Source organism: Sinohyriopsis cumingii, chromosome 2 (assembly GCF_028554795.1).
Source record: "Sinohyriopsis cumingii isolate HCF-2022 chromosome 2, ASM2855479v2, whole genome shotgun sequence".
In the NCBI taxonomy this organism is placed as follows: domain Eukaryota; kingdom Metazoa; phylum Mollusca; class Bivalvia; order Unionida; family Unionidae; genus Sinohyriopsis; species Sinohyriopsis cumingii.
The window spans coordinates 30,985,951-31,010,531 of record NC_142962.1 but is presented as its reverse complement, the minus strand read 5'-3'; the positions used below and the strand labels follow the sequence as shown (position 1 = coordinate 31,010,531).

The window sequence follows — 24,581 nt, the reverse complement described above, 5'->3', positions numbered from 1 at the left end:
AGATTTTAGTTATCCATACGTTTTATGTTTAAGTTTCTAAAAACGGAAAATAAACCCGACTGTTCCTTTTGTTTTAGCCAAAGTAGATGTTTGTGATTATCATTCCTGGGAAAAGAATCAAGGTTACTCAGCATGAAAGTACTCGATGGACGATGATAGAAATACAATTTGGAATATCTGTTGAGTAAAGCTTACATGTTGCTGCTCCTCTTATCACTATTACTACTACTACTATTACTACTATTTTGGATATTATTTTTAATAAACAAATAATTATACTGTTCAACTATCAAAAAAAAGAAAACAGTGTATTTGGCCCCCGCATCTCTGAAATCTTTATGTAAGCATTTTTATTCACATATCGTCTGATAGGTTAATGACAAAATGTAATGCAATTATATTGACATAATTGCGAGCAACAGAACAACGATAGGAAGTAAAATTTGTACAGTAGTTCCATGTTTTTGCTGCTACTGTTGTTATTCCTGCTACTCTACTACTGCTTATTTTAGTTCTAATATTTACAAGCATATTAATTTTCTTCAAGAACCATTGAAAAAAGATACGGAATTACCACTGTTTAGCAACAATGACACTCATAAGTTTAATGCCCAATGTTGTCATGTCTTGCCGATCTCAATGCACGATTCCATTACCTCAACTAACCCAACTCTTCGGAACACAAGGAAGTACTTTTTGATGGATAGAAATTGCACTTTATTTACATCTATCACTATCCGACTTTCACCTTCGTGTATATACCTTTCTACTTTTGTTTCCATGGGCGCAGTCATATTGGCATCACGTGACCGTCCGCCATTAAGTAATGATTCACCACTGTGGTATGCCTCAGAGACAATTATTTTCTACGTGTTGATTCTGAATACCGGTGATTATCTCAAGCAGTGATGTCAACAGAAAAGCTTATGTGTGTAGATAAGTGACATTCTATAGTAAAACGGATAAAAGTAATTACAAATTACAAATGATCAGAAAGTTAATAAAATATAATCCCTGGGCAATGCCGATTAAGTCTTTTTCCCAGTTATTCCCATTTCATTGGACCAGATCAAGTCTGGTCCTTAAATTTCAGAATTGAGCAATTGCTTTAAAAAAACGATCGAATCACTGAACGACCATAAGAGCTGCTTTTGGATATAAAAAATAAAACAGAGAGATGAAACAATATATCAGCGAATGCGAAATGCCGAATAGTTTTGACACGTTCCAGATATTACAAACATCAGTCAGTTATGGTCTTTCAGAAAAAGAGCACATAACATCTGAAAGCTGCGAATGACACAGCTATAGCTGACCTAACAAGAGAACAGTTTAAAATATTTTAAAATACCCCACCCACAACCCCACACCCTACCCACCCCACTGAATTACTGCCATATCACATCTTGGTGCAGTGAGTGGGAGAGAGGAGATATTGACTTAGATACCCTGTGTTAGGACTGAAGGTCACGTATATCCTGTAACCTTGTTTACTCTTTCATTAAAGAAACAAACTATGCCGCCAATTCTTATCTACATCAGCCCTTCCTGTAAAACACACCTTCTCTAAGAAGCAAACCAAAACTATCGGTTGCTAAATTATAGTCAAAACAACTGCATTATGTCATACTTGATTATTTAACTGTTATTTCAGTGTGTAATATTTACATCAATCAAAATATTGAGCGCGTATCAGTATGTCTGTGTAATTATGCTCAGCGAGGATAAAGTGAATGGAAGAAAGAATGAAGTAGATAAAACTAATTTTTATAGTGCATATAGTACATGTAGATAAATCCTGTAAACACAGGTAATAAAGCAAGTTATATGTTATTGATTTATCCATCACAGTTTATGTTATTTGTTTTGAGATATCTATTAACAGTATCACACCATAAATATTTGAATTAATTTATTAATTTTAGACGCACACATCAAAATGTGAAACTCTTTATGGCTCTAAGAATCTCCAGGCAGGTGGTCTCTCAATAGAGGACAAAGAGTAATACATAAAATTGATCAATTTGTGCATTACGAATCAGCTTTTAAATGACACTCAGATCGTATTCGTTGTGTTAGTAACATGAGATGAATTAAATAATTTGAAATAAGTATGTAAGGTTAACAGATCTGTTATCCATAACATAAACTGTGATGGATAAATCAATAAAATAAAACATTGCTTTATTACCTGTTATCATAACTAGTCAAAAGTGCAAAGTTTGCATGCTAGGTAACCATGCTTCGTCAGCATCTGAATGGCCGACGCTATTGCTGACATCTATAGGCTAGGAGGAGATAACTATGTAAGCACTATCTACAGGAAAGGTCTACAGAGAATAGATGCATATTAATTCGGCATTGAACTGGTATTATTATACTTACGTTACCTTATTATTTAAGCAAGATGAATTTCAGTTCGGCAAGATGTATTACATATAAACTGCAATATAAAAGCCTAGTTGATTTGTATGGCACATTTGTTTGTAATAAATTAAGACAATGGCAATACAAGCGTTTCATCAAGGCGATGGTGTGTATACAAAACGAACGGTTTTCAATTTGATTTCTCTCATATAATAATGTGGGTTTTAACGGATAAGGTCAATTTTCACTATTCAATATTGTGCGGAAGAGGTCACTATTCTAAAAGGGATTAATTACATACAAAAACCGCTAATCCGTGAGGTGTATTGTGTTGATCAAAGTAGCAGCAGATCATGTAATTTCTGTACAGTCTGACCAGTATGCGTCAGTACGAGGCAGGTTTTTACATATATTTATTTCTGAACAAATATGACAAATTAGAACCCTCAGATCGTAGATACACGTGGAGGGGGTCAAGCTGTCCCTTATCCAAAGCTACAGGTAATGGTTGTAAACAGCCCAGTTTTCACTTCAGTCGAATGAGACATTATATCAGAATACCCGGATGGATAAAAGTCAAACAGATTACTTTTTTATCTTTTCTGTTCAGGCCTCATCTCCGTTACATATTTTATTTCCATCAGTTTCTTTATAAACTTTTCATTGCGGGGTGAGGGTGGGTCATTTTTGTTGGTTTTAGTTGCGGTATTCCACAGGCGTTTATTAGTTTCTCCAAAGCCTAATTCGGGAACCAGACAAAAATGTGATATTTGCGAGATTGATCTTTACAGATCCAACTGTTACCATTAAAAACTATGCGAATTGACTGAGCAATCCATATGGCTAGCTTTTCGAGTGCAAATTCCAGAACCATTTGAAGGGTCACCTATTAGGGCAGAAACGGGTCCAGAAATATCGCATGGCATCGTTGAACAGTAGCGTAAACAAGTAGGCATGTGATCTGTGAGACGGAAGGGAACGAAACCCCGGGAAGCTTTTGCATTTTAGGTATCACCAGGCATAAGTGTAATCATCTAGCTGTAATGAAAACTTGCTTTAGCAAGCGTTCTGGTTTCTTGCATTCACTTGAAGAGGGTGATGAGCGCCGGCTTTGCAACCCTGCCCACACTCACCTATATCCGCCCCAGAAGGGCGTATCTTACAGGGATAAAAAAAAATCCCCCTAGAATATACATGCTGTCGCGGGAAATAGGTGCATGCAGATCTGACTTTGCGGAGGGGATTGGTTGTGAGTATTTCTTACAAGTCACACTATGTTGCTTGTTTGGATTGATAATCGAGCAGTTATGTTTTATTTCTTTCTCGTTATAGAGATATTTCTTCTTCTAATAATGGAGCATTGCAATACAATACAAAAATCTATACAGCTTTTATGAGAAGGTGGTCTTTATATGCATGTTGCATTATACATGAATACCACTGTGTGTGTGTGTGTGTGTGTGTGTGTGATATTTCATACTGGTACATATATGTACATGCTAAAGAAATATATGACACAAAGGGACGTACTTCCCAGGCTGGATTATATGATGCTTTTTAAGGATCTACTAAGAAACTGCAGTATTTTTCAAACTTATAAAATGTATTTAATGAATTAATCTTCCACCTACATGACATTACCTCCGAGGTAAACGAGTTCAGCGAAAGTACAAGTACGTGCGCAAGTGAGTTTTCCGGACGGTTTCGAAACCGACCGAGACGAAATATCACAAGTGCAAGACCAGCAACAATATTGTTATATATATATATATATATATATATATATATATATATATATATATATATATATATATATATCCTTTGGATACTGGTAATATTGTGACATACCGGGACCGAGTCCTTCACAACGTCATACGGAGATGGCTGCAGGGGGGATAATTGTGCGACCTGTGGTGGTTTTTCTTGCTGAATCGCATAAGTGGGTTCTATACCCATCGCATTTGCTGTTTCATTATTAAACCCTACCATGACCGTCTGAAGCCATATCGCCCTCTCGCATGATCAACCATGAATCGCTTCGCAATTCGAAGACCATGTCGGAAACGTGCAGCATCGACTGCGTCTACTTGTTCTTCTTCGGGTTTTGTGTGGTTATCATGTAATCATATATCATTCCCACAGTAATTATATCCTGGCATATTTGTTTCATTGGTATATTTACTCCAAGGTCATCTGTGGAGTTTCTTGGGCGCGGCAGTGATATCATAGCCAATTTTTCTTCTTTTTTGTTTGTTTTTTCCTGGAAGGTCCAAGACAAGATGAGTTCGCGTCCACCACAAGTGTAAATTACTTTGCACAGCACAGGATGCAAGTTTCAGCGCTTCTAGCTCTTATTACACGTCAGAACATGAGTTGGATTTGCAGTATGTAATTTTGTCCGGTATCGCACACAGCATGAACATACACTGACAAATACACAACTGTTAAAACTTAGTATGCTTTGTTCGTTAAAGTTTTCATTTTTTTACTTTTCTGCGTCATCGAAGCCCGACTACCCACAATCTCATATTTTTCCAAACTCAATTTTCGTGCTGATTGTTGATCCACATAGATCCGGGAAAACTCAGCTGTTGCTGAATCTGATCATCAGATGGTCAAAAAGCGGTCGGTTATACGTGATTACACAAACGGCGGAGGATGGTCGGCCGTGTAATGATGTACTTAGAGGGCTTCTGGACGCGCTTCAGTTATCAGAGATGTCTTCATAGGCATATATGACTTCGTCGTTGGCCGTCCAGTTCTTTTCCACCATCAACAAAACCACTACGAATGACGTTCTTGTCCCGGACACGAATAGTTTTGTCGTGTATGAGGTGATTCTTGACCGACAAGACAACCCAGCGATAATAAGTTCCCGGAACAAACACAAAAACGTAGACGTGATCTATGTGATACAGTGATGTTCGCCTCAAACATTCATTGGGTCTTGAGTGTCTTTGATTACTCGTGGCATAAGTTTATGAATATGTTCGCTTAGGGTACACTGGATCCGTGTAGTTTCCTCCGCATTGTCTTGACTTGAGAGAGGGTCTGGACGCGAACACATTTCAACAACCATGATAATATATGCAATAACAAAACCGTGAACAGCAGAGCTGCCAGCGATGTCATAGCCAAGGCTGCTGACTAACGCCGCAAAGTTGACAAGAATAAATAAGGCTTCTCCGCCATCAAGTAGCTCTTCGCGAACGCGTTAAAGATAGGCTTGTCTTGAAGCAATCTACACAAGGCGTGTGGTAGCATGATTACAGAAATTCAAAATTGACCGGAGGAAATGCCATGGGATGTCAGAGGATATTGTAATCATATTTTCCACATGAGCAACTACATGTGTACCAATGAAAGTTGTGAATACCACCTGAGACATTTAACGAACATCACGCACGTCAGATGTTTTGGACAATCCCACAGCTTTTGCCGCTAACATACCCACGTCCGAGAGCTTAAAGACTTTCTGTTCGAGCTTAAGTTACCCAGGGGAGCCCATCTGAGTTATCCCAAAGACGAATGGCACAGAGTGAATGGCGCATATGCCAGTAGAGTGATGGTTAGTTCCGTTACTCTTAAACTGTCATCACGATCCCTTTACATAAATTTTGCCTAACTTCGAAACAATCAAGTCGCATGTGCATATTATAATATATGGCTGCATTATATTGTTACTACTAAAAGAATATATTATTACATTATTTGCATTAAATGAACTGGTAGAAGCAGTCCTTGTTCAACTTGCACTTTCATGCACGTGATACTGCTGCCAAGCTGGCGGTTACAGATTCATTGATGAAATACATTCAGAAACGACTCTTTTCTTGTAGGGCGGGTGTGTCCTGATGAGGGTCATTGACGCATTAGTGTAAAACCCGTAGTTTCCTCAAACTTGTAATTGTTTTTCAAACACATAATTGAACATCCTAATTCAAAAACAAATGTCCTACCACGACGTTAAGGTTGGTTGTAGTGAAAACTAACATGCGAAAAACTGAAGAAAAAAAGAAATGAGTGAGGCGTCACATCACAATGTAACTTTCTCTTACAAAGTCACATGGAAATGTCCCCGTGCGGCTAACCGAAACAAAACTTATTCAGCTCAGAGCGACCAAACAACTCCGTAACATAAAAGTTGTCGATGCCAGGTATAACGCAAAGGTGGCGCTCGCCAGATAATATGTACTTTTGAGAGAGTGACGTATGTAAGGTGAAGTAATTCGCATTTAAAACATGCATAGTGGAGAGAATGTTCGCATACCTCTATGCTACATTAATGTAATGTGGATAATATTTCTTTTGGATATTGTACTTTTAGAAATTTTACATGATTTATGCACACTGCTAACTAAAATGACTGCTCCCTTGTGTTAAAAAATCAGTCTGAATTAGTCTAAAGTACACTATACATAGCAGCTATTAAAATAGGGAAAATGAATTTTGCCAGACTAGACAATACCAGCTTCTGAAAGTGAAATGAATGAATTACCAAATATATAAAATGTAAAAAAAGTTATCGGCTCTTTTTTTATACAATTTGCCTCTGAAGTTCAGGAAGTGAAAATGACCAAGTAGAGCTAGCACTTTTTTGAAAGGTGCACATTTGAAGTAAGGCCAAGCTGTATACTCTATAACCCATAGTACACCCATCAATCATGCACCAAAATAAAGGGAATTAAAGGTTCTTTGCATTATACCTAAGATATACAAGGTCTTTTTTAAATAGCCAGTATAACCAGTGAGGAAATCCGGGGACATTCTTTTTCTTTAAAATCCTAACCCTATGCAAAATGCGAAACTGTATAGCGCCACCAAAGAGCAAAGGACTATTTCCATTTCTTGCGCAATTCCATCGCTATTGCTGTCTGCAGTGCCCGCAGTTGCAAATGCTGTCGTATTAACACATTAACCCCTGGTAACGAGTTTAAGTTGCAAGAGGTAGTAGCCTGATGCCGAGCTCCGTAGTGCCAAGGTCATGTAGGATACCCTAAAGTGGGTAGTATTATAGAAAGGTAGACAGATGTAGCTCTACAAAGATACCAAATAATCTGGAATTTCTAGTTGAACTACAAAATACAGAGGGGAAAACCTCATTTTTGGACCCGATCTTTTTCTACACAAAATTCGCCCGTGGTCGGAATCCGATTTTGTGTCCGGACTTTAGACCTTTTGGTCTCAGATCTAAGGCAAACCGGTATGAACTGCAATAAGACTGATGAACCTTTGCAAAAAGTAGGATACGATGGGCATTTGCAATAAAGAGTGGTCTCGATACGAAAATAATGGGTCTGTTAAGCGAAAAACAAACAAAAACAAACGATGTTTCTAACACAACTAGGCAGTATGTTATTGGAAGATCACCTGGAAGTTTGTGTTTTTGGATGTATTCAGAAATAGCTTTCAAAATGTGTTTCGTACTCGAATTTCAGACTAAACCGACAAAAACATCCAGGGTTTAATGTGTTAAGGACCGTATGAACCGCGTCTGGGATGACTATGATAAAGGCATTTGAGGGATTCATAACTTCTCGCGGAACTTCTCGGTGATCTATAAAAAAGGAAAGGTCTTCGACTACTTAAGATAACTCTAAGCGAACGAGGTCTTTAGTTGTGGCATCACCATTGATTATTCCGGAAGCAAAGCTTCTCGTGCGACCAGTTTTACTTTACTTGAGATGACATTATCAGTCAAATACTTCTGACGGGTCTTCATGTGGGATGAACTTGCTTCGATGATTCTTCGCACGTGGTAAACCGGCATCGTCAACTTTTATTAAACAGAAGATGGAACTCACTGAGTTGCATACGCGGTGAGACCTCGACAAATTTTGTATTTTTGACTCGTACGGGCTTGCACCTCCACGTGGAATTCGTTGATTATTTACAAAAATGATGCCGTTGCATGTTCGAACAGACGACTTAACATATGGTCATCTCATCGTTGAAGCGCTGCGTACACTGGAACGCTAATTGATACCACAAGAGCTTGCCGACGAAGATTTGTCACTTAAAATGCTATGTTTAATTGTATACAAGGAGGTGAAAATCGAGTAACGCTCGAAGAGAAGAAGACCAGCAAAGTGGCATTGAGTGCGCACAAAGCGGTCTGGTTAATGAGGTTGGTATTGTATTGTAGCGATCGTGTCTCGAACTGGTTAATGAGGTTGGTGTTGTAGCTAAACGCGCTAACCCTTGCCGCTCCTGGTCACCCGTGTGCTTTCGAAACTGCGGCGTTAGAATTTTGGAAACCAACAAGCGCGCGTGTTTGCGTTGGGAATGCACACGAGCTGTACTCTCGTTAGCCGCAGGAGCAAACTCATGGAGTGTAATAATAATGGCCAAACCATATGAGCCCAATAATTACCTGCTTTCACAAAAGATTTAAAAGACAAATCCGTATAAATGATCCTCTTAAGCAGAGAGTTGGTAATACATCATTTAACTGGAACAGGTAGTTCGTATATCACTGACAGCCTATTATATATTCGTTTACATGGTTACCAGTTTGTAAATATTCACATTAAGTAGACTATACTAAGCTGATTCACGCGTGCAAACGTTGCAGCCCCAATGACGACAAAAACAATATGTCCACTCCTAGCTGAAGTTTTTAATACCTATTTACGTACTTTTCATCTTTCAGTGATTGTGTTATGGTAAAAACACGACTTGGGGAGGGTGGTAGACGAGGGTGTAGTAGGACAAAATACGAAATTTGTTTGTTGTTTTTGGTCTATATTTTACATATTCTCAATGTTTGTTAGGTTACACAAGTGGAACCTTGATAAAAGAAATAAAGGACCCGAAATATGAAAAATCTCAATAGAAGTAAATTATTGCATTTATATTCTTAAATAACTGACCTAATCAGGTTTTTAAATACCTTTTACACACATCTTACAGGAAAGTACAAAAAAAATTACAAGCGTCAGACACTACGGTAAATTCAAGACACTGTGCAACATAATTAACGGATAATAGGGGTCACACACTTTCTTGCGACTGTCATATGCTTTTAAACAACTTCAATCTGTTAAAGTAAAGCTATACTGGGTATCTATGCTAACAAAATATCTAACCTACAAACTTGGAATAAAATCCTCAAAGCAGCAGAGAGGGAGCAAAAATGAGGAACTGAATTCCCCAAATTGCCAGCCTGATCTCTGCCAACAATTGGAGGTGTATTGGCAGATCCCAGTTTTTGTCGCCACTTTGTTCTGACACAATGTCGTCTACTCTCAGTTCTCGAGAGAATGCATCTCTCAATACCGTTATGACCAGAACATTTCGTCAACACTTATTAACACTGACAGAAAACTATTGTGCTAATCCAATCATTATCAGCTGTTGGATTGAAACAAAGATAAATACCATGGAGAAAAATAATTCCATTTCATTAATACCATATTTTACAATCAGTAAGTCCTCGGACCCCGAGTGGCCGAGCGGTCTAAAGCGCTCTCCGTTACGTATCAGTGCCATCTCACCTCTGTCTGCGTGGGTTCCAGTCTCGGATTCAGCCAATGTGGGTATGTGAGAAAGCTTGCCAGAAGCCTCTCGTGGGTCGGTGGTTCTTTCCGGGATTTTCCCGGGTTCTTTCTCCACCATTAATACAGGCCGCCATGTATAGCCTATCGCGTGCTAAACAATGGCGTAAAACCCTACAACAACAACAATAACAACAGCAACAGTAAGTCCTCACAACAATACTCAATAACTACTCTTATGGGGCAAATCAGCTTCCCGACATAACAGTCATTCAGTCAGTTGGTGAACACGAGATCGCAATGTGACTCAACGTAGATAATTGCATTGGTAATGATGTTCCGAATGGTGGACTTAGTTATGTAGTTTCGTGTGGAGCAAACGTTTAGAGGTAGCTATACGTTATTATAATTTGTGCCTATTTACAAGAAAAAAACATACTTTCACCATATGTTTTATAGTTAAATGAGTATCGTTTACCATATATTTTGGATCAGTTGGCGATTTGGGGAATTCAGTTCCTCATTTTTGCTCCCTCTCAACCGCTTGGAGGATTTTATTCCAAGTTTATAGGTTAGATATATTGTTAGCATAGATACCCAGTATAGTTTTACTTTAATGTTCTTAGCATAGATACAAAATATGGATTTACGTTTATCTTGTGGCCAATTTCTTTTTGAAAATTTCCTGAAAACCTTTTGAAGGAGAGTGGACCTTTTATCATTTCTTTAAAAAAAATTATTATCGAAAAACTGAAAATATTTATAATTCAGCCTTTATTATTTATTACCTATAATGAATTCCAATGGAGACTCAACAGCAATCTCAAACATCTGGAGCATTCCGATGACTTAGAAACTATGTTGCTAAAAAGAATGTAATCACACACACACACACACAGACACACACACACACACACACACACACACACACACACAACAAGCTTTTATACAATTATTTATTTTCCTGAAAAAATTGTGTAACAATGAAAAAAATATGAACTTACGGTTTTATAGAATCAAATCCAGAAATGATCCAAAAATAATCCGAGATTAAAATTTTAGTAGTCCTAATAACAAAATGTTCTACTGATTTCACGTACGAATCTCACGAAGAATCTAAGATGGAAGACGATGACGTATGCTGCAATCTGTAGTGTTGAAGTCTACATTTCCTTGTAGAAATAAGAATTATCACTCCGGTTTCTGATAGCTAAATAATTTTTTATAAAAAACTTTTTTTGTTACACAATATTACATGAGCACACGTATTTTCCAGAAAAATAACAGAATTAATCCTTTTGAATCCAAGTAATTTGAAATAACTCCAAACCAAGTAATTTGAAATAACTCCAAACCAAGTAATTTGAAATAACTCCAAACAGAACAACATAGAACAGTTTAACAGTTCAATAGCCCAACTTCTGCTCAGATTAATTCTCCAAAATATGGGTTATATGGGCTTTCTAAAACTTAAACAAGGGTCGCGTTATCATTTTCTGGTAGTCTATAGAAACCAGTACTTGTTACAGATCACGTTTACCCAGTGTGACCATGACGAAAACCAATTATTTTTGTTCTAAGAAATAAAATAAAAAATTTGTTTATATCTTACAGACAAGGTCCCTTAATGACCTTGGGAACAACCAATCATTTTAAAATAAAGTAGAACTTGTTTACAAAGGCTTCTACAAATTCTGAAACATGGTCAGGATTTAGATCAACAACCTGGTGTTTATAAACTAACAGTCAAGGTCAAACTATTTTCTAAAACAAAGGTGTCATCTGGAGTGAATAAATTTACATTACAATATCATGTATTGAAAAATAATTTTTTAAAAAACTGACAAACAATTAAATTGCAATAAATATATATTTAATCAGATATAATTAAATCAAATATACATATTTATATATCTGTGTGTGCACGTGTTGTCATATATAGAGGTTAAAGTTTCATTGCTTCATTTCGTTTCTCAAGCTAGGTCAGGTATTAATTGCTAAGGATCACGATTCACTTGGACACTAAGCAAACGCTTATATCAAGTGTACAAAATTTCTGATTTACTTCAACATGTATGCGCCTAAGATCCTTTCCAAATGGAGACTCAACAGCAGGCTCTGAAATACGTGACAAACTAAAGATGTTGCAAAATAGGATGAAATCTAAGGACTATGTAGTGAATGTGACTTATGCCATCCTATTCTATATTTTCTCCAGACTAATATAACATAATGTTGACCTGTGAGTTCTCGGTGCACTTGTACTGAACACACTACTCACTATCATCTCCAATTATACGGCTGTGGGATTAATGTTCAATATGTATAGCATTTATACTAGTGGGCAAATGGTAATTAATATCTAGAAATGAGGTCTTTTACATGTTCGTGTTGAAGTAATTTATGCCGAATCATGTATGTTTTTGTAAGCTATCTGAGAGTGTCATCAACACTCAGTATCAAGAGAACTAATCTATATATCACATCTGCAGTGAGTTTTATCAATGATAAAGCTGTGTAACAATATGCGCATTAAAAATCAACAACATCTATCTGAAAAAATGGATCAGAGGCGGTTCCCTCCGAAAATTTTCAAGAGAAGCAAAAATTGTGGTCAAACATGCAAGAAAAGAAATTGTCCAAACAATGCAAGAATTTTCCTCGACCGAAAATATGCATAGCAAGAAGTCGACAGCCAACAGGATATGCATATTCGCTGTCTTCTTATTGACGGCTGTCATTGGTCTTGGAATCGGAATTGCAATGGGTCGTTTGGCGATGTGCCCGGATAGAAAAGAAGAGCCAAAACCAGATGGGATTTTCTTACCAGGTATTACAGAGGCCCTAATTAAGGACGGAGATCCCACCATTGGAGACGAGCTTATTCGTGAAATAAAGAGTGAGAATATTGAAAAGTATTTAAGGTAATTTGGATGAAATAAGATTTATTAATATAGCAATAAGATTTTGAAAATTGTACTAAAGCTTCGCAAAGATAAATCTATATTTTCAGCACTGAAACCATTTTAAATGATTCTAGTGTCCAAAATTATGGGTTAATCATTGTGTATTAAATGCTTTTTGCTATATATTGTGTTTCACTGTTAAATTTCAAATAAGGGATATTATAATCAATAAGATGTTTATGAAGCAATAAACCTTAAATATTTATCTCTAAATCCTAATTTTTCTATGCGGAGGGCTTTCCACCAATAGTGCATTTATTTAACTCATTGTACCTATTAGTTTTTTAAAATTCCGTTTTCTATTTTTATTTGTATTGCATATTTAATTTTCCTTCCTGTGCAATGAAAGAAGCAATGTAAGTAAGGGTTTATTTGAACATTATTTCGTTCAAGTTTTTCATCGTAACATGTTGTGATGCGAATGAACTTTTTAAAAAAAATATTAATATCCTTTCGGAGAAAGCAAAACTGCAACTGCATTTGTCCAAGACAAAATTCCCAACACGAACTATGTAGTGTATTTTGTTTAGTACATCGCGTTTGGATTTGTACAATTAATGACATACCACGACAAATCGTGTGCGTGAATATTAAATAAATTGTCTACGTGTATGTACATAGTCAGGTGTAGCTCACAATCTATATGCGCAAATTTGGTGCATTACTGTGCAGTTGACTTCTTAATCGGCAAAAAACGTAATGCCGTCCCTTCACATTGAAGCCACTGTAGATGTTGATTACTTAACCGTTTTGGACACAACTAAAATAGTCTGTTAGCACACTATCGGTACAATAGGACTTGACTGTTCTTCTTCGCTTGAGCAGATGCAAAATCTACATTCATTCTTAGTCGATTTATACCTGTTGCATTAGAAACGCGTTGTATTTCATCCCATATGTTTCCACAGAAAACTCACAGAAGAACCACATCTTGCTGGAACACCAGCGGATGGAAAGCAAGCTAAAGAATTGAGAGATTTCTGGCTAAACGTGTGTTTAGATCACGTAACAATAACCCCATACAGAGTTCTTTTTTCCTACCCAAAAGATGGAGATCCAAACTTTGTGGAGCTATTGACTACCAACGGGACAGTATTATACAAGTCACCATTAACTGAAAAAATTATCAATCCGGAAGAAAACAAACCTGGAATTGTCCCACCTTTCAATGCTTTCTCGGCACCTGGCGATGTAAAGGTACATATGTTTGTCCTCAATTTATGTCGAACACAATTTCAATAACTTTCTTATTACGTGACGCGATGTTATGTGAATTTGTGAGAGGGGTCTTTGAGATCTTGTATATATATATATATATATATATATATATATATATATATATATATATATATATATATATATATATATATGTTTGTGTGTATGTGCATGTGTGTGTGTGATCTCGTGTATATCCTGTCGGATATTGCTTTTTAAAGTGAAAAAGCATCTCACATTTATCAATCTTTTAGCGAAAACAAAATAGAAATTACTAATCGATCGAATCACGTTCTTAGATTTTGAAAGAGACATGCCCCTCACAATTTAAAAAATCAATCGATCGTGTGCATTATTGATGCCTTCTGTATATAATACGAAAGGTCTTTCCAGTGTTTTTATATGCATTACTGACTCTGAATGAGATTGGGATCCGTGACGCTAATGTCGTTTATCAAGCAGATTCTGAGAGAAACGTTTGGCTAAGAGATCGTCGAATTAATTTAGCTTTTGTTATCGGTTTCCTCTGAACATCACTACTCGCAAGATCAATAATCTGATAATTTCAGATGAGATAAATTGAAGTTTTCCGGGTCAGATAAATGACGCGACTTTTTAGAATGCGAGAGTCGATACTTGACATATGCATCGTAATCATCGACAGTAGTTTTATATAGGGATGAAGGGTATTTTTCTCCTACTTTTATAATTTTAACTTTATGCTAATGAAATATTATGTTTTATAGATATATAACTTTACGTGTTATTGTTTCATATCCTGCACTCATTGGAGCTACAATGTAATTGCCAATATTTTCTGTTCAGGGAGATCTCGTGTATGTCAACTACGGCCGAGTGGAAGACTATGATTATCTTCAGAAACACCTCTCTATCAATGTGTCAGGCAAAGTTGTCATTGCAAGGTACGGCAAGATTTTCCGAGGGGACAAGGTAAGCTCAGTGAATACCTTACTTTCACTATGATACTTGATTACATAGACTTAGAATTTAATTTTATAATTGGTTTGCAACTAAGACATACAAGTCTAATCAATAAGGGTAGAAGATAACGGGAAAATGGGGAAACTAGGACACCTAAAGAATATAAATATGCTTAATGGTTGTTTACGACCAACAGACCTATTTTAAGTACTTAATCTACTTCGTGTCTTTGTGGTGTAGACATTAAATTGGAATGCTTTGGTTACTCTCGAACTGAGATTAGATCACGTTTCAGTATCCAAGTAAAAACAGCAAGCGCTACTGAACGTCGAAACTGTATTCACTGTATGTCGATTGTATAACAGGCTCCAGTGTTGTACCAAAGGTTATCACATCCCATATTGGTACTCTAGGCAGCTACAAGGTTGTATAATAGGTTCTCGCAGTCGACATTGAATAACATAAATGACTCCAATATTATACACCAGGTTCTTACAGCTCACATTGATTACTCTTGGTGGCTATAATCATGGCCAACAGGTTCTCACTGTCAATATTGATTACTCGATAGGCTCCATTGTTGCACAAAAGGTTATCGCAACCCAAATGAAGTATTCTTGATGGCTCCTTTGTTGCACATTACGTACTTACAGCTCAAATTCAGTACTCTAGACGGTTCCACCGTCGGTACATTTTTAGGTAAAGAAAACTCGAGAACAGAAGGAAACCTCTTACCTTAGATGGGTGACCTCTTATCATTGTATGATCGTCACCATCATGTAATCCAGGAACCGTTCTTTGCTAAATGATGATCATGAAAATGCGTTTCTATGTTTTATTTATTAGCTTTGGTAATATGATGGAAAAAATACTGGACTCTTTAAGCGGAAAACCTTTTGAAGATTTTTGTGAATAACCCTTATTCCTACGCTAGTGTCGTTCTATAGAAAAGTGCTACATGTATTTACATTATAAAAAATCTGGATTGAAAGAGGTTGAGGCGTGTTTAAAATCATGAAGTCCACCAAGTATTGATAAGTAAAAATAAGTAAATACGTTTTAGTTCAGATGTTAAAAAGGTTCTTTCATTTCGCTGGCGGACAATTTGTATTTAACTGTATCTTAAACGAGTGTTGGATGTGTAGACGCTTCGAGAGTATATTAATGCGTCGTGTCTAAGGAAATAATTATATAAAATAAAACAAATCCAAAATTTTACAACTTTAAAAGGTTCACTTGGCCGAAAAACATGGTGCCAAGGGAATCATACTATTTTCGGACCCAGCGGACTACACGGACCATAACAATTCCAGAGTGTATGATGAAGACTGGTGGCTTCCAGGTTCAGGGGCACAAAGGGGTACCGTCTATATTGGTGACGGCGATCCTCTCACGCCAGACTACCCTGCTATTGGTAAAATTTATCTTTTCTGTTTACCTTCTAGAACAGCTTACAGCTAGTGTGTGCGGCCCTTGGTAATTTTTGAGACATTAAACTCATTTTTCGACTTAACCAAAAGAAAAAGCTTGATTTATATTATATGCTTTATATATGTTGGTCATTTTTAGAATCATTAAAAGTCAGTGGTTCAGAAGTATACAGGTATTCGGGTTTTTTCAGTAGGATTTTTGCGTGATTCGAAGATAGGTATAGCAATGGCGTTTTAAGAAAACTACCTACTTGGAAATATACAAAGCACAAACATTAAACTGGACGTGTTTCAAAATCATTAATGAACAATAATTGATTTAAAAAGGACTTTGTTTATACTTTTAAAATATTTCTTATATTTTTTCTACATTCAACCCCTTTGTGCAGGAAGGAAATGTCACGGAATGGTGTAAATGTTGTTAATTAAATACATGTACTCGGGTTTCGTTTCTTTTCTCTGTACAACGATACCCGAGGGTGATTATAATATGGTCTATGTATTTCGAAATCGTGAGTACTATTCGTCCTGTGCCACACGTGCAAGGTGCCTTCGATAAAGAATAACGAAAATTCTAAAGGTATAAATACATTACTACATGTAAAGGACCTTTACAATACTAATGGTTTTGTCAGCAAGCGGCCTGCTTAAAGGATTCGCACAACTCCAGCTGTAGGGGTAGGTAATTTTTGGGTTTTAAGTGATAACTAGTGTAGTACCATATTTACCTTTGCATGTTTGTTATAGTTCTCTTTACATACCATAATGCGTGCATTTTTTATTCTTGTTGCGACGTAGTGCAGGATTTGTATTGGTAATGTAAAGTTACATTTTTTTTTTAAAAAAAGTTGTTTACTATTGTCTTATCGAGCAGGGTTAGGTTTACTATTGAACCTCTGTTTTGTAATTGCCATAATAATATAATCTTTATAACTTACCATGTATAACGTCCTTACGTTTTGTCTGTATCAAGTTTAGTACACTGTATCGGGTATATTTTCAGCTGAGTTTCTGATGGTAGGAATATCCGGGGTGTCCGGTGTTGTCAGAGGGTAGAAACGTCCGTGTGTCCGGAGCGTTTAAGGTGCCGGAGCGTCTAATGTCTAGCGTCCGGAATGTCAAGAGTGACTAAGGTGACCCAGCTGTAGAGCCGTCAAAGGACCAGGGGGTCCGGAGGGTCTAATATTTCAAGTGTCCGGAGGGTCTAATGTTTCAAGTGATCATAGTATTCCGAGGGTCCGGAGTCTATATTGGTTGTGAAATTGATTCAGAGGAGCTGTGGAGCGGATATGGTGCACGGGTGACGGAGTGCATCTCCACACATGTATTTTTAGCTGTATGCTAATTTTTGGGTTAGTAAGACCCAGTGTATTATTCAGGACTGGAAGGATAGATTGTATATGCGTTCTTGTTTAGTGACATAATTTCGCTACCTGAGCGAATACATTTTTTACTATGTGTAAAGACTTACATTGTTTACTATCTGAGTGAACTATATTCATCTTTCCATTATTGAATCATCTGTGAAATCATTTATCCTGTATTTTAGGGTTACTGAACTAAATTTATTTGTATATTTTTTCCATCTTTGAAACAGTGCGTTTTTTATGTTAAATAGATCCAATATTTGGATTATAAATACGCACACATCTTCATAATCCACTACTCATATAAATCACCACATTAAACCATATATGTGTCGTCAAAACGTGTTCTGTTGTTAATCCGAAATATCCCACCCGGTTATCTTGTTACAGGAAAGCATTCAGCGCAAATATATAGTTAATGCCTTTTTCAATGTGCAGAGGTTTTTCGTATTATTCGAACCAATGAGCTGTTGTGTTACAATTTCGTACATTGACAGTTCTTCAATGACATCACTAAAGATAAAAGGCAAAGTTTGAGTTATGCCTTTTGTTTACTGAACCAGCATCATATCTCTAATGTTCTCCACAGTTACTAGTCTTTAAAAAAGATACAACATATGCATTTTCAAACGAATGAACGGTAAATATTTCAGGGAGAACTCTTTCTTTTGTATTTTCTTCGCTCGCGGCAAAACTTGGCAGCATATAAAATCTGTCATAAACTTCATTTCTTCCTTACAATGCAAAATAACCAGTGCGTACTTTAGCACAAGAAAGCATAGCGTTTAGAAACAATATGTTAATTTAAAAATACTATGGGCTATTTTGACTGCACCTATTATGTACACTTTGGGACTTTTTAATACTTTTATAAAGTACAAAGCATTTTGCGTCTTATGGAATATTTGTATGAAGAATAAGTTATCTTGCCCCTTTGTAATGCTTAAATAAAGTATATCTTTTTGCAACTTTGTAATACTTATTTAAGGTATTTTAGATACGGATTTCAGAGACGTGATCTGCGCGTTTTTGACTTGAATGAGCAGCTATGTTTGCAATGGTTTTCCCAGTTGTTACAAGAATTGTGTAAATGAAATTTCTCTGCCAAAAGGTCTCTTTCTTTTCTTTTTGTCATGATTATCAGAATTCAGAGAGGGAAAAAAGGCAATTTATGCCTATTGACAAATATTTCATGATTGTTAAATCCCTCAGATTATATTTTATCCTCTCTCTCTCTCTCTCTATGAGGCGATATTTTTCAGTATAACACCAAAGCACTTAATTTTACTGAAAAAATGCAAACATATTATAGTTCATACATCGTTATATTCTGGATATTTTTAATGAGACTCACTCTTTCTTAGAAACTGCATACAGATTTGCAGAGAATGCATCAAATCTAGAATTTTACCTACCCAAGATTCCGGCACATCCTATTGGCTACGACATTGCCAGACATATCATGGAGTAAGCATACAGAAAACAAAAGACATTTACTATTGTTAAAGTCATAAACTTGTTTAAGCAGTAAAAACATGCGACAGACATGATATCTATTTTTAGTCTGAACACAAAGCCTAGGTGTTCAAATTCTAACCTGAACTTTCTGGAAATTATGAAACTTTGGATGAATGCCTGCTTTTTAAGGTAATTATTCTTTTCATAATAATTAAAAAACGATTATCTTGAAAGAGAATTGTGCGAAAACTGGAGAATATTATATTTTATGTAAATCGATGATGAAAATTCCTTACAACTGCATTACGGTTCTACTAGTCAAGATTGTCTACCTCTTTCATTTAAAAAAAACAGTATAAAAGAGCTATATTCGCTTATTTATTTGTTTTCTTTATTATTATTAAGTACCCTGCACGCAATCTATTCTGATATTATTATTTATTTATTTATTTATTATTATTATTATTATTATTACTACTACTACTACAGAGCACTTGACGGCGAGGATTTTTTTGTTGTTGTTGTTGTTGTGGGGTTTAACGCCATTTTGCAGCACATGATAGGCTATACATGGCGGCCAGTATTAATGGTGGAGGAAGAACCAGAGAAAATCCCGGAAAGAACCACCGACCCACGAGAAGCTACTGGCAAGCTTTCTCACATACCCACATTGGCTGAATCTTAGACTCGAACCGCCGCAGACAGAGGTGAGATGGCAGTGATCCGTAACGAAGAGCGCTTTAGACCACTCGGCCACTCGGGGCCCCTGACGGCGAGGAAGTTCCAGATAACTGGAAAGGTGGACTTGAAGTAATATACAAATTTGGTGGATTTGGAGCGAGTAACAGGTAAGGTTTTTGCGCGTTTTAATGCTTTTGCTTATCATATCTCAAATGCGTATTTTTACAGTTTCTTTCTATCCGTTGCCTTTGTTAATTGGCATAACTTAGGAATATATTTTACGTAATGTATTTTATTAGATCAGAACGATGTGGCAGTGAGTTACTATATCTAAGTACTCAGCTCCTCGATTCAGACTGTGAAAATCGTCAAATCTAATTCGATATCGTTATATATTGAAGCTTACTCTCGCCTCCATGTTATGTGTGCAACAGAAACCGTCCTCAATCACTCGCCCGCGAGTTTTGTAATCATGGATTTAAAATTGGGTGTTTATTTTCAAATACATATATAATTCATCAGTGTAACAGGATTCCAAGAATTCATTCGAGTTAAATAGAAAACTTACCTTTGCGTCTGCCCCTGTTCTTATATTAATAACGGAATGTGTCGTAGATTCGAATATGTCGGTAAGTATCGGTAAGTTATAGGTGAGCGTAATGATGTCGGGGCAGGCAAAATTAGTGCAGTTATGATCTTTCTGTGCAGTCGCTTCAGTTTGGTGGAACGCAGAGACGATGATTATGGTTTGATGAATATAACAATATATCAGGAGTAACATGAGTTGTCAGTTTGGCTGGTAACTAGTTCCCCCTGTACTAGTTCGGCGCTAATATTTTCACGTATAAATATCATTTACCGCTTTACCGCTTAGCACTGTTAATTAAATGATGTAAGTCATGGAATGAATACGCATTAAGTGTAGAAAAATTATATCAGGATAAAATAATAATAATATTGTGTAATGATAAATAATTATATCAAGAGCCATTTCAAGAATAATGAAATTACATTGCAGTTTAATATGAAAAGTTATTGTTATGGGCGAAAACGGGCGGATCCAGAAATATCCTTAAGAATAGTTTAGTGAGAGTTGTTGTTGTTGTTGTAGGGCTTAACGCCATTTTTCAGCACAAGATAGGCTATACATGGCGGCCAGTATTAATGGTGGAGGAAGAACCCGGAAAACCCACGGAAAGAACCACCGACCCACGAGAAGCTACTGGCAAGCTTTCTCACATAACCACATTAGCCGAATCCGAGACTCGAACCTACGCAGACAGAGGTGAGATGGCAGTGATCCGTAACGGTGAGCGCTTTAGACCACTCGGCCACTCGGGGCCCCGTTTAGTGAGAGAGTAAACAAATAGGCAAGGAGTATGTGGGACTTAAACCCAGCTGGAGAACCAAAGGCGAATACATAAAAGTGATTCTGTGGTGCAAGCGTTTTCAGAGCACATTTTAAACATCTAACTGTAAAAGGAATACATATTACGCTCAGCGTTTGTGAGTGGGAGATTGAGGGGGAGGACGCTCCGCCTTTTCCCCAGCCCATCCCTGTATTCGCCTTAGAAAACGTCCAGAAACTAGCCAGAATCTGAAGGAAACGTACCAATAGTGCTTCCAGGAATGCAACACTGGCACTCATGCAGACCTAAACTTTGAGTTTCATTTATTTGTTCCGTAATTTGGAGGTTTTTGGTGAGTGGGACAGAGGGAATTTAGTTTCCAAACTTTTGCTATGGTTAGATTCAAAATTATGTAAAATTGACTTTGTAGTTATTCTCGTCGCACCAGAACACTGAATTACCATTCATTTTATTTCCAAAGCAGATATATTTAAAAGTAAATCAGTTTTACTATTTAGAATAGGTGGATTCCTGAAAGCTTTGTTTTTCACCACCACCCAAATCCCCAACCAACTGGTGTATATAATCAATTTATTTATGCCTCAACGTTCTAAAAAATATTTACTCTTTCATTCTTCTCTGCAGGACAATTCATATTAAAATATCCACGCGAAATAAAGAAGTTATGACATATAATACTATTGGCAATCTTCGTGGTCAAGTAGAGCCAGGTAGGTTACTGCACATCATCAGGTACAAATTATACCATACATGGGTATAGTTCCCACACATTTTATCTCTGCCATACATATTTTACATGTATGAGATCCACACACAGAAGTCTTGCAAACGTTTAGAAATGTTAAACATATGTTATTCTCATATATGCATTCCATATCCATATGCATAATATTAAACACATATGGGTCAGGTCACCCTTCGACAAATTTGCTACTTTTTCTCAGTATATGAATCAGGCAAAGATTTGATATCCGTAATGTTTAAAATGCGTTTGACAGCATATGTGCTTCAGAGGTGTTGTAGCTCTTATATGTAAAACATTCTGTGATATCTATTTCTATATTTCTTTTACATAGTCTTCCATGGCAAAAAGGTCCCTTTACCTGAAATTACAAGACTGTGTATAATATATATTTAATAATAATAAGTATGGTATATATAAAGCTAAAATTAGTTACCGTTCTGAAGAGAAATATGTTTTTGACTCCTAAGCTTTTGACGTTTTCACAAGATTTTCATCAGAGGAATAACGTTTGGACTAGAGTCGCATAATCACCTAAATGTTGATCACGTGACAAAACCCTTCCGTACAAAGGCGGAAGTTACAATTTGGAGTCACTGTTCAACACTGGCTCTGCCTCCATGATTTCAATAGCTTCCGTGTTTTCTTCTTAGGATAGTATTCTCTTTAAAGAGTATTCTGATGTTATCCCAAGAGCAAATATGCCCTGATTCTTTGCAATCTTCGCCAGCTTTTGTCACAGATTCTCCGTTGATGTATAAGTGTTCTTTAACTCTTGTTTCAAGGCTTCAAGCCGTCTCCCCAGTGTAGTAGTTACCACAATTATCACACTGGAGCTTATAGATAATTGAGTTTTTCTTATTCAAAGCAGTGTGCTCTTGGGATTTACCAAGACTGAGTGGTTGGTGTTATAAGGTTTGTTGATAACATTAGCCCCATGCTTTTGGAACATTTCCTTTCATACATTCTCTAACGTTTGTCAACAGAAGAGCGAAATACATTGTTCAGCAATGAGATTTGAGTAATCTAATTTTGATATTCAATGAACAATTCTTAAATTTACTTTGATACCTCCTCACTCATTAGATAAGTACAGTTGTACAACTATGTGTAGATCTTATTGTGTTTCCAATATGTCTTGATAATATCAATCTCAATTAACTGCTGGGATCTTTTTCTGACTTCACGTGACTTTTCGTCCATGAAAAGTGTCATGACAGTTGCCTTATCTTTATCCACATGGGAGTATCAGAACTGAATCACCTAATTTGAGGTTGACGAGTGTTTCTTCGAGTGCTTCCCTTTCTTGTTAGCCGATATTATGATGTCTTGCTTTCTCAGAAATCAGGACACCGAGATTCCGGATTGGAACTCCCCCCGTTTTAGAGGAGGATTTTGAAACGTGATCAACATTTATAATCAAGTGACTCCAGTCCAGACGTCATTCATCCGAAGAAAGACCTTGTGAAAAGGTCGAACGCTTCGGAGTCAAAAATTTATTTTGCTACCGAAATGTATCAATTTTTAGTTTCGTAACTGCATATGGCTGTAACAGGTAACGATATTATTTTTAGAAGCATGGTATATGTTATGTCTTTGTGAAAATGGGTCAGTGAAGTATCATAACTTTACACAGAAAATGCGATAGATAGATAGATAGATAGATAGGCATAAATTTAAAAGTGACATGCTAGATCTGTAATTAGTAATACAAAAAATGCATGCAGTTTATATTGTTGCTATCTTCGTTAACATCTCCTCCTTGGTTCTGTAAGATTTTATAGTTGAACTAGAATCGCCTCATTCCGTGCAGAAATCCCTAACCACAATTAAAAGCTCTTTACTTCTGGATCCTTTAATTTGTTAAAGTGCCACCGCCACCGGTAGTCAATTCAAAACGCGGTTTGATATATTGAGCGATTTAGTAACATCTCTTTGCAGGTTTAACTCTATTCCTTAAAATACAGTACAAGGGAGGGAGAAGAGCACTTTAATGAGGTACAATTTATGATACAATGCCTTAGAAACCATGATCATCATCATCAGTCTCTTATTCAGATTAACTGTTATCACTTTATTTCCTTATTCCTAGATTGTGAGTCAGAACGTCTGCACATATGAGCGCATCCAAGACCTTTTGCCAAACAGACATAATTTGGCAAATTTTAACTCCTGTGATAGTCACATGCAAATAGATCAAGCTCAGGCATGTGTTTGTTTAAGCAGTAACTGTGAGTGCAGTTAATGACTCACATTCTCAATCTCACGTATATTTTTTTCAGAATATGTGAAATCTCAAACCAATTGTTTGCACTGTAGTTGATTTTGCTACATTAATAAGGCATGTGAGCTCCTCTAGATTGTCCATCATTTTCTGAGAGACCCCATTCATCCCATAACTGTAAGAAAACCTGTAAGAAAACGTCATGAACTCTCGGTTGGCACTTAGGATTTTGAGAGCACTTGTCCATTTCTTAGCAAATGTACTGATTCTGAAGCATTCTGTTAACACATGCATGCTACGAGGATCAGACAAACATATGTACC

The 24,581-nt window shown here is 36.6% G+C and overlaps 1 protein-coding gene across 1 annotated transcript in view; it reads left to right on the top strand.

Moving 5' to 3' along the window:
- Positions 1-12,536: 12,536 nt before the first annotated feature.
- The window catches only part of LOC149804566 (N-acetylated-alpha-linked acidic dipeptidase 2-like), a 28,311-nt gene continuing 16,266 nt past the window's right edge, over positions 12,537-24,581 (top strand). Inside the window, exons 1-7 of the mRNA XM_089933108.1 lie at positions 12,537-12,787; positions 13,738-14,026; positions 14,870-14,995; positions 16,217-16,400; positions 19,148-19,250; positions 20,006-20,089; positions 21,917-22,002. Of these exons, the coding sequence (XP_089789234.1) occupies positions 12,537-12,787; positions 13,738-14,026; positions 14,870-14,995; positions 16,217-16,400; positions 19,148-19,250; positions 20,006-20,089; positions 21,917-22,002 (1,123 nt within the window). The remainder of the gene's footprint in view (positions 12,788-13,737; positions 14,027-14,869; positions 14,996-16,216; positions 16,401-19,147; positions 19,251-20,005; positions 20,090-21,916; positions 22,003-24,581) is intronic.